The sequence below is a fragment of the Salvelinus namaycush genome, unplaced genomic scaffold, assembly GCF_016432855.1.
Source record: "Salvelinus namaycush isolate Seneca unplaced genomic scaffold, SaNama_1.0 Scaffold95, whole genome shotgun sequence".
Taxonomy (NCBI): domain Eukaryota; kingdom Metazoa; phylum Chordata; class Actinopteri; order Salmoniformes; family Salmonidae; genus Salvelinus; species Salvelinus namaycush.
Genome location: NW_024061697.1, coordinates 139,161 through 154,726, shown reverse-complemented (window position 1 = coordinate 154,726; position 15,566 = coordinate 139,161). Strand labels below are relative to the sequence as shown.

The 15,566-nt window shown below is 49.2% G+C and overlaps 1 protein-coding gene across 1 annotated transcript in view; it reads left to right on the top strand.

Moving 5' to 3' along the window:
* atg7 (ATG7 autophagy related 7 homolog (S. cerevisiae)) overlaps positions 1–15,566 on the top strand; it is a 61,837-nt gene that overhangs the window by 44,280 nt on the left and 1,991 nt on the right. Inside the window, exon 16 of the mRNA XM_038988098.1 lies at positions 2,600–2,675. Within this exon, the coding sequence (XP_038844026.1) occupies positions 2,600–2,675 (76 nt within the window). The remainder of the gene's footprint in view (positions 1–2,599; positions 2,676–15,566) is intronic.

Below are 15,566 nucleotides of genomic sequence, written 5' to 3'. Positions count from 1 at the left end.
AGCCCTGTGGGTAGTGCACTACTTTAGACCAGAGCCCTGTGGGTAGTGCACTACTTTAGACCAGAGCCGTATGGGTAGTGCACTACTTTAGACCAGAGCCTAATGGGTAGTGCACTGTAAGGAATAATATGGTGCCATTTGGGACGTAAACAAAAGGCTTGGAGAGGAGCAGAGTGAGAGTCTGTTCCCGTGTTACTGTAGTCTGTTCCCGTGTTACTGTAGTCTGTTCCCGTGTTACTGTAGTCTGTTCCCGTTCCCTCTCTGGCCTAGATAATAGCTATTGAGATGCATTAAGCTGCTAGAGGAGAGGAGAAAAGGCCTAGGGAGGAGGGAGGAGAACAAAGGCTTTGTCCCAAAAGGCACCCTATTATTCCCTATATAGTGTACTACTTTAGACCAGAGCCCAGTGGGTAGTGCACTACTTTAGACCAGAGCCCAGTGGGTAGTGCACTACTTTAGACCAGAGCCCTATGGGTAGTGCACTACTTTAGACCAGAGCCTAATGGGTAGTGCACTGTAAGGAATAATATGGTGCCATTTGGGACGTAAACAAAAGGCTTGGAGAGGAGCAGAGTGAGAGTCTGTTCCCGTGTTACTGTAGTCTGTTCCCGTGTTACTGTAGTCTGTTCCCGTGTTACTGTAGTCTGTTCCCGTTCCCTCTCTGGCCTAGATAATAGCTATTGAGATGCATTAAGCTGCTAGAGGAGAGGAGAAAAGGCCTAGGGAGGAGGGAGGAGAACAAAGGCTTTGTCCCAAAAGGCACCCTATTATTCCCTATATAGTGTACTACTTTAGACCAGAGCCCAGTGGGTAGTGCACTACTTTAGACCAGAGCCCAGTGGGTAGTGCACTACTTTAGACCAGAGCCCTATGGGTAGTGCACTACTTTAGACCAGAGCCTAATGGGTAGTGCACTGTAAGGAATAATATGGTGCCATTTGGGACGTAAACAAAAGGCTTGGAGAGGAGCAGAGTGAGAGTCTGTTACTGTAGTCTGTTCCCGTGTTACTGTAGTCTGTTCCCGTGTTACTGTAGTCTGTTCCCGTGTTACTGTAGTCTGTTCCCGTGTTACTGTAGTCTGTTCCCGTGTTACTGTAGTCTGTTCCCGTGTTACTGTAGTCTGTTCCCGTGTTACTGTAGTCTGTTCCCGTGTTACTGTAGTCTGTTCCCGTGTTATTGTAGTCTGTTCCCGTGTGACTGTAGTCTGTTCCCGTGTGACTGTAGTCTGTTATTGTAGTCTGTCCCCGTGTGACTGTAGTCTGTTACTGTAGTCTGTTCCAGTGTTACTGTAGTCTGTTCCAACCTGGGTAGTTACAGGACTCAGTGTTACTGTAGACTGTTCCAGTGTGACTGTAGTCTGTTCCAACCTGGGTAGTTACAGGACTGTGTTACTGTAGTCTGTCCCCGTGTTACTGTAGACTGTTCCCGTGTTACTGTAGACTGTTCCCGTGTTACTGTAGACTGTTCCCGTGTTACTGTAGACTGTTCCCGTGTTACTGTAGACTGTTGATTGGGTCTTTCAGATGCATCCTGCGTGTGGTAATACAGCACTTTAGACAAGTGTTTCACTAGCAACAAACTCGCTTTGTTCATTATAAAAACATCAATAATAAATTAATTACAATACAGTCTAACTGAATTACATTTAAAGCATCATTTTTTTTCTTTTTAAGAGCCACTTAACCACAGAGAATTCACTTGTGATTAAAATAATGTTTTATAACTAACTATTAGAGTCATAGGGGTGGAGGGATGGAGGCGGGGGTGGAGGGGTGAATGGAGGCGGGGGTGGAGGGGTGAATGGAGGCGGGGGTGGAGGGGTGAATGGAGGCGGGGGTGGAGGGGTGAATGGAGGCGGGGGTGGAGGGGTGAATGGAGGCGGGGGTGGAGGGGTGAATGGAGGCGGGGGTGAATGGAGGCGGGGGTGAATGGAGGCGGGGGTGAATGGAGGCGGGGGTGGAGGGGTGAATGGAGGCGGGGGTGGAGGGGTGAATGGAGGCATTTGATTAAGTGGCTCTTAAAGAAAAAAAAAATGAGATACTTTAAATTTAGACAGAGCAGACAGACAGCAGACAGACAGCAGACAGACAGCAGACAGACAGCAGACAGACAGCAGACAGACAGCAGACAGACAGCAGACAGACAGCAGACAGACAGCAGACAGACAGACAGCAGACAGACAGACAGCAGACAGACAGACAGACAGCAGGCAGACAGACAGCAGGCAGACAGACAGCAGGCAGACAGACAGCAGGCAGACAGACAGCAGGCAGACAGACAGCAGACAGACAGGCAGACAGGCAGACAGACAGACAGACAGACAGACAGACAGACAGACAGACAGCAGATTTTAAACATCATTATCTGCAGTTACCTCTTCTCTGCATACTTGTATGTTATCCAATCTAGTCATTCTGATGGTTAGAATCTGGTGTGTGCTGGCGAGCCCTGTGCTGTGGTGACAGAGACTCAAGTAGACAGCTCATGGTTCTATATTTAGTTCTGTCTGTACTGACCCTGTCTGTGTGTCTCTCCATCTATCTCGCTCTCGCTCTTTCCCTCCCCCCTCTATCTTCTCTCCCCTCTCTCTCTCCTCCAGAGGTTATGCGGTGGCCAGCAGTAGTGATGACAGGATGAATGAACCTCCAACATCCCTGGGTCTCGTCCCTCATCAGGTCAGTCACATGGAATCATAACACTCATCCCTCCCTCCCTCCCTCCCTCCATCCCTGCCTCTATTCATCCCCCTCGCTCCCTCTCTCTCTCTCTATTCATCCCCCTCGCTCTCTCTATTCATCCCCCTCCCTCGCTCTCTCTATTCATCCCCCTCCCTCGCTCTCCCTATTCATCCCCCTCCCTCGCTCTCTCTATTCATCCCCCTCCCTCGCTCTCTCTATTCATCCCCCTCCCTCGCTCTCTCTATTCATCCACCCTCCCTCGCTCTCTCTATTCATCCCCCCTCCCTCGCTCTCTCTATTCATCCCCCCTCCCTCGCTCTCTCTATTCATCCCCCCTCCCTCGCTCTCTCTATTCATCCACCCTCCCTCGCTCTCTCTATTCATCCCCCTCCCTCGCTCTCTCTATTCATCCCCCTCCCTCGCTCTCTCTATTCATCCCCCTCCCTCGCTCTCTCTATTCATCCCCCCTCCCTCGCTCTCTCTATTCATCCCCCCTCCCTCGCTCTCTCTATTCATCCCCCCTCCCTCGCTCTCTCTATTCATCCCCCCTCCCTCGCTCTCTCTATTCATCCCCCCTCCCTCGCTCTCTCTATTCATCCCCCTCCCTCGCTCTCTCTATTCATCCCCCTCCCTCGCTCTCTCTTTCTCTCTCTCTTTCTCTCTCTAACCTTCCACCCTCCTTCCTTTCCTCCCTCTTTCCCTCCTTTCCTTAATTCCCTATTCACCCCATTCCTCTCCTCCATGGATGAGATTGCTTCTGGAGGAAATTGTAGCAATGTGCCAGGGTGATTCAAGTGTTCCTGTAATGTGTGTGTGTGTGTGTGTGTGTGTTATAGGAAATGACTGATTCATGTAAAGCTTTAGAAATTGGATTCTATGCCTCTTTACCATTTTGCCTAATTACAGAAGCTAGGCGCGGGAGAAGCTAGGCCCGGGAGAAGCTAGGCCCGGGGGAAGCTAGGCCCGGGGGAAGCTAGGCTAGCACATGGAATACTGCACTGCTCAACATCCAGGAGAAGGAGGGAAAGATAAGGTGCACATTGGGCATATCTGGGTCCTTATCCACAAAGTGTCAGTGTAAGACTGCTGGTCTAGGATCTGGCCATATAATATGATCCTAGACCACTTAGCACTCCTGCTCTGAGACACTTTGTGGATATGGGCCCCAACCCTGTTCCCTATATAGTGAGCTCATGGATGGGCCCTAACCCTGTTCCCTATATAGTGAGCTCATGGATGGGCCCTAACCCTGTTCCCTATATAGGGAGCTCATGGATAGGCCCTAACCCTGTTCCCTATATAGTGAGCTCATGGATAGGCCCTAACCCTGTTCCCTATATAGTGAGCTCATGGATGGGCCCTAACCCTGTTCCCTATATAGGGAGCTCATGGATAGGCCCTAACCCTGTTCCCTATATAGTGAGCTCATGGATAGGCCCTAACCCTGTTCCCTATATAGTGAGCTCATGGATGGGCCCTAACCCTGTTCCCTATATAGGGAGCTCATGGATGGGCCCTAACCCTGTTCCCTATATAGGGAGCTCATGGATAGGCCCTAACCCTGTTCCCTATATAGTGAGCTCATGGATGGGCCCTAACCCTGTTCCCTATATAGGGAGCTCATGGATAGGCCCTAACCCTGTTCCCTATATAGTGAGCTCATGGATAGGCCCTAACCCTGTTCCCTATATAGTGAGCTCATGGATGGGCCCTAACCCTGTTCCCTATATAGTGAGCTCATGGATAGGCCCTAACCCTGTTACCTATATAGTGAGCTCATGGATGGGCCCTAACCCTGTTCCCTATATAGTGAGCTCATGGATAGGCCCTAACCCTGTTCCCTATATAGTGAGCTCATGGATGGGCCCTAACCCTGTTCCCTATATAGTGAGCTCATGGATAACCCTGTTCCCTATATAGGGAGCTCATGGATAGGCCCTAACCCTGTTCCCTATATAGGGAGCTCATGGATGGGCCCTAACCCTGTTCCCTATATAGTGAGCTCATGTATAGGCCCTAACCCTGTTCCCTATATAGGGAGCTCATGGATGGGCCCTAACCCTGTTCCCTATATAGTGAGCTCATGGATGGGCCCTAACCCTGTTCCCTATATAGTGAGCTCATGGATAGGCCCTAACCCTGTTCCCTATATAGTGAGCTCATGGATAGGCCCTAACCCTGTTCCCTATATAGTGAGCTCATGGATGGGCCCTAACCCTGTTCCCTATATAGTGAGCTCATGGATAACCCTGTTCCCTATATAGGGAGCTCATGGATAGGCCCTAACCCTGTTCCCTATATAGGGAGCTCATGGATGGGCCCTAACCCTGTTCCCTATATAGTGAGCTCATGTATAGGCCCTAACCCTGTTCCCTATATAGGGAGCTCATGGATGGGCCCTAACCCTGTTCCCTATATAGGGAGCTCATGGATAGGCCCTAACCCTGTTCCCTATATAGTGAGCTCATGGATGGGCCCTAACCCTGTTCCCTATATAGGGAGCTCATGGATAGGCCCTAACCCTGTTCCCTATATAGTGAGCTCATGGATAGGCCCTAACCCTGTTCCCTATATAGTGAGCTCATGGATGGGCCCTAACCCTGTTCCCTATATAGTGAGCTCATGGATAGGCCCTAACCCTGTTCCCTATATAGTGAGCTCATGGATGGGCCCTAACCCTGTTCCCTATATAGTGAGCTCATGGATAACCCTGTTCCCTATATAGGGAGCTCATGGATAGGCCCTAACCCTGTTCCCTATATAGGGAGCTCATGGATGGGCCCTAACCCTGTTCCCTATATAGTGAGCTCATGTATAGGCCCTAACCCTGTTCCCTATATAGGGAGCTCATGGATGGGCCCTAACCCTGTTCCCTATATAGTGAGCTCATGGATGGGCCCTAACCCTGTTCCCTATATAGTGAGCTCATGGATAGGCCCTAACCCTGTTCCCTATATAGTGAGCTCATGGATAGGCCCTAACCCTGTTCCCTATATAGTGAGCTCATGGATGGGCCCTAACCCTGTTCCCTATATAGTGAGCTCATGGATAACCCTGTTCCCTATATAGGGAGCTCATGGATAGGCCCTAACCCTGTTCCCTATATAGGGAGCTCATGGATGGGCCCTAACCCTGTTCCCTATATAGTGAGCTCATGGATGGGCCCTAACCCTGTTCCCTATATAGTGAGCTGATGGATAGGCCCTAACCCTGTTCCCTATATAGTGAGCTCATGGATAGGCCCTAACCCTGTTCCCTATATAGGGAGCTCATGGATGGGCCCTAACCCTGTTCCCTATATAGGGAGCTCATGGATGGGCCCTAACCCTGTTCCCTATATAGTGAGCTCATGGATAGGCCCTAACCCTGTTCCCTATATAGGGAGCTCATGGATAGGCCCTAACCCTGTTCCCTATATAGGGAGCTCATGGATAGGCCCTAACCCTGTTCCCTATATAGGGAGCTCATGGATAGGCCCTAACCCTGTTCCCTATATAGGGAGCTCATGGATAGGCCCTAACCCTGTTCCCTATATAGGGAGCTCATGGATAGGCCCTAACCCTGTTCCCTATATAGGGAGCTCATGGATAGGCCCTAACCCTGTTCCCTATATAGGGAGCTCATGGATAGGCCCTAACCCTGTTCCCTATATAGGGAGCTCATGGATAGGCCCTAACCCTGTTCCCTATATAGGGAGCTCATGGATAGGCCCTAACCCTGTTCCCTATATAGTGAGCTCATGGATGGGCCCTAACCCTGTTCCCTATATAGTGAGCTCATGGATAGGCCCTAACCCTGTTCCCTATATAGTGAGCTCATGGATGGGCCCTAACCCTGTTCCCTATATAGTGAGCTCATGGATAGGCCCTAACCCTGTTCCCTATATAGTGAGCTCATGGATAGGCCCTAACCCTGTTCCCTATATAGTGAGCTCATGGATGGGCCCTAACCCTGTTCCCTATATAGTGAGCTCATGGATGGGCCCTAACCCTGTTCCCTATATAGTGAGCTCATGGATAGGCCCTAACCCTGTTCCCTATATAGTGAGCTCATGGATGGGCCCTAACCCTGTTCCCTATATAGTGAGCTCATGGATGGGCCCTAACCCTGTTCCCTATATAGTGAGCTCATGGATAGGCCCTAACCCTGTTCCCTATATAGTGAGCTCATGGATAGGCCCTAACCCTGTTCCCTATATAGTGAGCTCATGGATGGGCCCTAACCCTGTTCACTATATAGTGAGCTCATGGATAGGCCCTAACCCTGTTCCCTATATAGTGAGCTCATGGATGGGCCCTAACCCTGTTCCCTATATAGGGAGCTCATGGATAGGCCCTAACCCTGTTCCCTATATAGGGAGCTCATGGATAGGCCCTAACCCTGTTCCCTATATAGTGAGCTCATGGATAGGCCCTAACCCTGTTCCCTATATAGGGAGCTCATGGATAGGCCCTAACCCTGTTCCCTATATAGGGAGCTCATGGATAGGCCCTAACCCTGTTCCCTATATAGTGAGCTCATGGATAGGCCCTAACCCTGTTCCCTATATAGTGAGCTCATGGATAGGCCCTAACCCTGTTCCCTATATAGTGAGCTCATGGATGGGCCCTAACCCTGTTCCCTATATAGTGAGCTCATGGATAGGCCCTAACCCTGTTCCCTATATAGTGAGCTCATGGATGGGCCCTAACCCTGTTCCCTATATAGTGAGCTCATGGATGGGCCCTAACCCTGTTCCCTATATAGGGAGCTCATGGATGGGCCCTAACCCTGTTCCCTATATAGTGAGCTCATGATGGGCCCTAACCCTGTTCCCTATATAGGGAGCTCATGGATGGGCCCTAACCCTGTTCCCTATATAGTGAGCTCATGGATAGGCCCTAACCCTGTTCCCTATATAGTGAGCTCATGGATGGGCCCTAACCCTGTTCCCTATATAGTGAGCTCATGGATAGGCCCTAACCCTGTTCCCTATATAGGGAGCTCATGGATAGGCCCTAACCCTGTTCCCTATATAGTGAGCTCATGGATGGGCCCTAACCCTGTTCCCTATATAGTGAGCTCATGGATGGGCCCTAACCCTGTTCCCTATATAGTGAGCTCATGGATAGGCCCTAACCCTGTTCCCTATATAGTGAGCTCATGGATAGGCCCTAACCCTGTTCCCTATATAGTGAGCTCATGGATGGGCCCTAACCCTGTTCACTATATAGTGAGCTCATGGATAGGCCCTAACCCTGTTCCCTATATAGTGAGCTCATGGATAGGCCCTAACCCTGTTCCCTATATAGTGAGCTCATGGATGGGCCCTAACCCTGTTCCCTATATAGGGAGCTCATGGATAGGCCCTAACCCTGTTCCCTATATAGGGAGCTCATGGATAGGCCCTAACCCTGTTCCCTATATAGTGAGCTCATGGATAGGCCCTAACCCTGTTCCCTATATAGGGAGCTCATGGATAGGCCCTAACCCTGTTCCCTATATAGTGAGCTCATGGATAGGCCCTAACCCTGTTCCCTATATAGTGAGCTCATGGATGGGCCCTAACCCTGTTCCCTATATAGTGAGCTCATGGATAGGCCCTAACCCTGTTCCCTATATAGTGAGCTCATGGATGGGCCCTAACCCTGTTCCCTATATAGTGAGCTCATGGATGGGCCCTAACCCTGTTCCCTATATAGTGAGCTCATGGATGGGCCCTAACCCTGTTCCCTATATAGGGAGCTCATGGATGGGCCCTAACCCTGTTCCCTATATAGTGAGCTCATGGATGGGCCCTAACCCTGTTCCCTATATAGGGAGCTCATGGATGGGCCCTAACCCTGTTCCCTATATAGTGAGCTCATGGATAGGCCCTAACCCTGTTCCCTATATAGTGAGCTCATGGATGGGCCCTAACCCTGTTCCCTATATAGTGAGCTCATGGATGGGCCCTAACCCTGTTCCCTATATAGGGAGCTCATGGATAGGCCCTAACCCTGTTCCCTATATAGTGAGCTCATGGATGGGCCCTAACCCTGTTCCCTATATAGTGAGCTCATGGATGGGCCCTAACCCTGTTCCCTATATAGTGAGCTCATGGATGGGCCCTAACCCTGTTCCCTATATAGTGAGCTCATGGATAGGCCCTAACCCTGTTCCCTATATAGTGAGCTCATGGATGGGCCCTAACCCTGTTCACTATATAGTGAGCTCATGGATAGGCCCTAACCCTGTTCCCTATATAGTGAGCTCATGGATGGGCCCTAACCCTGTTCCCTATATAGTGAGCTCATGGATGGGCCCTAACCCTGTTCCCTATATAGGGAGCTCATGGATAGGCCCTAACCCTGTTCCCTATATAGGGAGCTCATGGATAGGCCCTAACCCTGTTCCCTATATAGTGAGCTCATGGATAGGCCCTAACCCTGTTCCCTATATAGGGAGCTCATGGATAGGCCCTAACCCTGTTCCCTATATAGTGAGCTCATGGATAGGCCCTAACCCTGTTCCCTATATAGTGAGCTCATGGATAGGCCCTAACCCTGTTCCCTATATAGTGAGCTCATGGATAGGCCCTAACCCTGTTCCCTATATAGTGAGCTCATGGATGGGCCCTAACCCTGTTCCCTATATAGTGAGCTCATGGATAGGCCCTAACCCTGTTCCCTATATAGTGAGCTCATGGATGGGCCCTAACCCTGTTCCCTATATAGTGAGCTCATGGATAGGCCCTAACCCTGTTCCCTATATAGTGAGCTCATGGATAGGCCCTAACCCTGTTCCCTATATAGTGAGCTCATGGATGGGCCTTAACCCTGTTCCCTATATAGGGAGCTCATGGATGGGCCCTAACCCTGTTCCCTATATAGGGAGCTCATGGATAGGCCCTAACCCTGTTCCCTATATAGTGAGCTCATGGATGGGCCCTAACCCTGTTCCCTATATAGTGAGCTCATGGATGGGCCCTAACCCTGTTCCCTATATAGTGAGCTCATGGATGGGCCCTAACCCTGTTCCCTATATAGTGAGCTCATGGATGGGCCCTAACCCTGTTCCCTATATAGTGAGCTCATGGATAGGCCCTAACCCTGTTCCCTATATAGTGAGCTCATGGATGGGCCCTAACCCTGTTCCCTATATAGTGAGCTCATGGATGGGCCCTAACCCTGTTCCCTATATAGTGAGCTCATGGATAGGCCCTAACCCTGTTCCCTATATAGGGAGCTCATGGATAGGCCCTAACCCTGTTCCCTATATAGGGAGCTCATGGATAGGCCCTAACCCTGTTCCCTATATAGTGAGCTCATGGATGTGGCTCTGACCAGAAGTAGTTCACTACAGGACACCATGCATTTCTGCCTTCTAGTCTGGCTGCTAGTCTGGCTGCTAGTCTGGCTGCTAGTCTGGCTGCTAGTCTGGCTCCTAGTCTGGCTGCTAGTCTGGCTGCTAGTCTGGCTGCTAGTCTGGCTGCTAGTCTGGCTGCTAGTCTGGCTGCTAGTCTGGCTGCTAGTCTGGCTGCTAGTCTGGCTGCTAGTCTGGCTGCTAGTCTGGCTGCTAGTCTGGCTGCTAGTCCGGCTGCTAGTCCGGCTGCTAGTCTGGCTCCTAATCTGGCTGCTAGTCTGCCTCTAGTCTGGTTGCTAGTCTGGCTCCTAGTCTGGTTGCTAGTCTGGCTCCTAATCTGGTTGCTAGTCTGGCTCCTAATCTGGTTGCTAGTCTGGCTCCTAATCTGGCTGCTAGTCTGGCTCCTAATCTGGTTGCTAGTCCGGCTGCTAGTCTGGCTCCTAGTCTGGTTGCTAGTCTGGCTCCTAATCTGGTTGCTAGTCTGGCTCCTAATCTGGTTGCTAGTCTGGCTCCTAATCTGGCTGCTAGTCTGGCCTCTAGTCTGGTTGCTAGTCTGGCTCCTAATCTGGTTGCTAGTCCGGCTGCTAGTCTGGCTCCTAGTCTGGTTGCTAGTCTGGCTCCTAATCTGGTTGCTAGTCTGGCTCCTAATCTGGCTGCTAGTCTGCCTCTAGTCTGGTTGCTAGTCTGGCTCCTAGTCTGGTTGCTAGTCTGGCTCCTAGTCCGGCTGCTAGTCTGGCTCCTAGTCTGGTTGCTAGTCTGGCTCCTAATCTGGTTGCTAGTCTGGCTCCTAATCTGCCTCTAGTCTGGCTCCTAATCTGGTTGCTAGTCTGGCTCCTAATCTGCCTCTAGTCTGGCTCTGTTAACAGGAAACTAGGCTGTGATGATTTGTTGCTGCCCCTCTCAGACCTCGTCAGACAGCCTGTGCCAGACAGACTAATTTGTCCCTCTAAGAGGCGGAGAAGAGAGGAGAGAATGATACACTGCTCCTCTTAGACATTCTGCGACTGAGAAACTAATTTGTCTCCCTAATGCCGAGCCATAGACTGAATAAATGCCTTCTTACACTCCCTGTCATAAGTAGCATCACTGCATCACATAGTTGTCACTTTAAATGAGGGACTTAGGACTGGTCTCTTCTGTCTGCAGGACAGACAAACTGGTCTCTTCTGTCTGCAGGACAGACAAACTGGTCTCTTCTGTCTGCAGGACAGACGGACTGGTCTCTTCTGTCTGCAGGACAGACGGACTGGTCTCTTCTGTCTGCAGGACAGACGGACTGGTCTCTTCTGTCTGCAGGACAGACGGACTGGTCTCTTCTGTCTGCAGGACAGACGGACTGGTCTCTTCTGTCTGCAGGACAGACGGACTGGTCTCTTCTGTCTGCAGGACAGACGGACTGGTCTCTTCTGTCTGCAGGACAGACGGACTGGTCTCTTCTGTCTGCAGGACAGACGGACTGGTCTCTTCTGTCTGCAGGACAGACGGACTGGTCTCTTCTGTCTGCAGGACAGACGGACTGGTCTCTTCTGTCTGCAGGACAGACGGACTGGTCTCTTCTGTCTGCAGGACAGACGGACTGGTCTCTTCTGTCTGCAGGACAGACGGACTGGTCTCTTCTGTCTGCAGGACAGACGGACTGGTCTCTTCTGTCTGCAGGACAGACGGACTGGTCTCTTCTGTCTGCAGGACAGACGGACTGGTCTCTTCTGTCTGCAGGACAGACGGACTGGTCTCTTCTGTCTGCAGGACAGACGGACTGGTCTCTTCTGTCTGCAGGACAGACGGACTGGTCTCTTCTGTCCGCAGGACAGACGGACTGGTCTCTTCTGTCCGCAGGACAGACGGACTGGTCTCTTCTGTCCGCAGGGCAGACGGACTGGTCTCTTCTGTCCGCAGGGCAGACGGACTGGTCTCTTCTGTCCGCAGGGCAGACGGACTGGTCTCTTCTGTCCGCAGGGCAGACGGACTGGTCTCTTCTGTCCGCAGGGCAGACGGACTGGTCTCTTCTGTCCGCAGGGCAGACGGACTGGTCTCTTCTGTCCGCAGGGCAGACGGACTGGTCTCTTCTGTCCGCAGGGCAGACGGACTGGCCTCTTCTGTCCGCAGGGCAGACGGACTGGCCTCTTCTGTCCGCAGGGCAGACGGACTGGCCTCTTCTGTCCGCAGGGCAGACGGACTGGCCTCTTCTGTCCGCAGGGCAGACGGACAAACTGGTCTCTTCTGTCTGCAGGGCAGACGGACTGGCGTCTTCTGAAGTTTAGCAGAAGTAGACATGCTCATGTTATTTATGTTAATGCAGGCTGAGCTGCACACAGTGGACTTCCTCCTAGGCCACACCGCCTCAGTGATAACAGGATGAGCTGCACACAGTGGACTTCCTAGGGAACACCCCGCCTCAGTAATAACAGTATAACTCTGGTTCATAGGCATATGCTGACTAGGTATAGTTTTAGGGTTATATTAAGGCTTAGAGAACATAGGATTTTGTATGGGAATCAATTCTTTGGTCCCCACCAGGATAGTAATACAAAGTGTGTGTGTGTGTGTGTGTTGACTGTGATGGTTGTGAGCTGCAGAGGAAGAGAGTTTAGGACACAGTGCCCTCCAGTGGTTGTCTAGAGAACTACATGTCTCCACAACTCTCCTGGCTCCAGTCCACAAAATGAATTTACACCAAACGATCAACACCACCGTGCCACTGCTGTTGTGCTGTTGTGCTGTTGTGCTGTTGTGCTGTGCTGTTGTGCTGTTGTGTTGTTGTGCTGTTGTGCTGTTGTGCTGTTGTGCTGTTGTGTTGTTGTGCTGTTGTGCTGTTGTGCTGTTGTGTTGTTGTGCTGTTGTGTTGTTGTGCTGTTGTGCTGTTGTGTTGTTGTGCTGTTGTGTTGTTGTGCTGTTGTGTTGTTGTGTTGTTGTGCTGTTGTGTTGTTGTGCTGTTGTGTTGTTGTGCTGTTGTGTTGTTGTGCTGTTGTGCTGTTGTGCTGTTGTGTTGTTGTGCTGTTGTGCTGTTGTGCTGTTGTGCTGTTGTGTTGTTGTGTTGTTGTGCTGTTGTGTTGTTGTGCTGTTGTGTTGTTGTGTTGTGCTGTTGTGTTGTGTTGTTGTGTTGTGCTGTTGTGTTGTTGTGTTGTCCGCTGTTGTGCTGTTGTTGTGTTGTCCTGTGTTGTGTTGTTGTGCTGTTGTGTTGTTGTGCTGTTGTGTTGTTGTGCTGTTGTGCTGTTGTGTTGTTGTGCTGTTGTGCTGTTGTGCTGTTGTGTTGTTGTGCTGTTGTGGTGTTGTGGTGTTGTGCTGTTGTGCTGTTGTGTTGTTGTGTTGTGTTGTGGTGTTGTGTTGTTGTGCTGTTGTGTTGTGGTGTTGTGCTGTTGTGTTGTTGTGTTGTGTTGTCCTGTGTTGTGTTGTGTTGTTGTGCTGTTGTGTTGTTGTGCTGTTGTGCTAAATGTCACCTACAGTGCCTTCACAAAGTATTCACACCCCTTGACTTATTCCACATGTTGTGTTACAGCCTGAATGTTTTTATTTCTCACCCATTTACCCCAATAGTGAAAACATTTTTATTTAAATTTTGGCAAAAAATATCTAATTTGCAAACGTATTCACACCCCTTAGTTAATACTTTGTAAAAGCCCTTTGGAAGCGATTACAGCTGTGAGTCTTTCTGGGTAATTCTCTAAGAGCTTTCCACATCTGGATAGTACAACATTTGGCCAATTTATTATTTTCTAAATTCGTCAAGCTCTGTCAAATTGGTTGTTGATCATTGCTAGACAACCATTTTCATGTCTTGTCATAGATTTTCGGGCAGATTTAAGTCAAAACTGTAACTCGGCTTCTCAGGAACATTCATCGTCTTTTTGGTAAGCAACTCCAGTGTAGATTTGACGTTGTGTTTTAGGTTCTTGTCCCGCTGAAAGGTGACTTCATCTCCAGTGTAGATTTGACGTTGTGTTTTAGGTTCTTGTCCCGCTGAAAGGTGACTTCATCTCCCCGTGTCTGGTGGAAACCAGACCAGGTTTTCCTCTAGGGGGAAAAAAAGTCCTTAACGATTACAAGCATACCCATAACATGACGCAGCCACCATTATTCTTGAATATATGGAGAGTGGTGCTCTGTAATGTGTTGTCCTGTTTGGGGCAAATCCAATACAAAAAGTCAATTGCTTTGCCACAGTTTTACTTTAGTACCTTATTGTAAACAGGATGCATGTTTTGAAGTATCTTTATTTTGTATAGGCTTCCTTTTCACTCTGTCATTTAGGTTAGTATTGTGGAGTAACTACAGTGTTGTTGATCCATCCTCAGCTGTCTCCTATCACAGCCATTAAACTCTGTAACTGTTTTAAAATCACCATAATGGACAATAGTTACTACATTACTAAGAAGGGTCCATGATGGACACTAGTTACTACATTACTAGGAAGGGTCCATGATGGACACTAGTTACTACGTTACTAGGAAGGGTCCATGATGGACACTAGTTACTACATTACTAGGAAGGGTCCATGATGGACACTAGTTACTACGTTACTAGGAAGGGTCCATGATGGACACTAGTTACTACGTTACTAGGAAGGGTCCATGATGGACACTAGTTACTACGTTACTAGGAAGGGTCCATGATGGACACTAGTTACTACGTTACTAGGAAGGGTCCATGATGGACACTAGTTACTACATTACTAGGAAGGGTCCATGATGGACACTAGTTACTACATTACTAGGAAGGGTCCATGATGGACACTAGTTACTACATTACTAGGAAGGGTCCATGATGGACACTAGTTACTACATTACTAGGAAGGGTCCATGATGGACAATACTTATTACATTACTAGGAAGGGTCCATGATGGACAATACTTACTACATTACTAGGAATGGTCCATGATGGACACTAGTTACTACATTACTAAGAAGGGTCCATGATGGACAATACTTACTACATTACTAAGAAGGGTCCATGATGGACACTAGTTACTACATTACTAGGAAGGGTCCATGATGGACAATACTTATTACATTACTAGGAAGGGTCCATGATGGACAATACTTATTACATTACTAGGAAGGGTCCATGATGGACAATACTTACTACATTACTAGGAAGGGTCCATGATGGACACTAGTTACTACATTACTAAGAAGGGTCCATGATGGACAATACTTACTACATTACTAAGAAGGGTCCATGATGGACACTAGTTACTACATTACTAGGAAGGGTCCATGATGGACAATACTTATTACATTACTAGGAAGGGTCCATGATGGACACTAGTTACTACATTACTAAGAAGGGTCCATGATGGACAATACTTATTACATTACTAGGAAGGGTCCATGATGGACAATACTTATTACATTACTAGGAAGGGTCCATGATGGACAATACTTACTACATTACTAAGAAGGGTCCATGATGGACAATACTTATTACATTACTAGGAAGGGTCCATGATGGACAATACTTATTACATTACTAGGAAGGGTCCATGATGGACAATACTTACTACATTACTAAGAAGGGTCCATGATGGACAATACTTATTACATTACTAAGAAGGGTCCATGATGGAC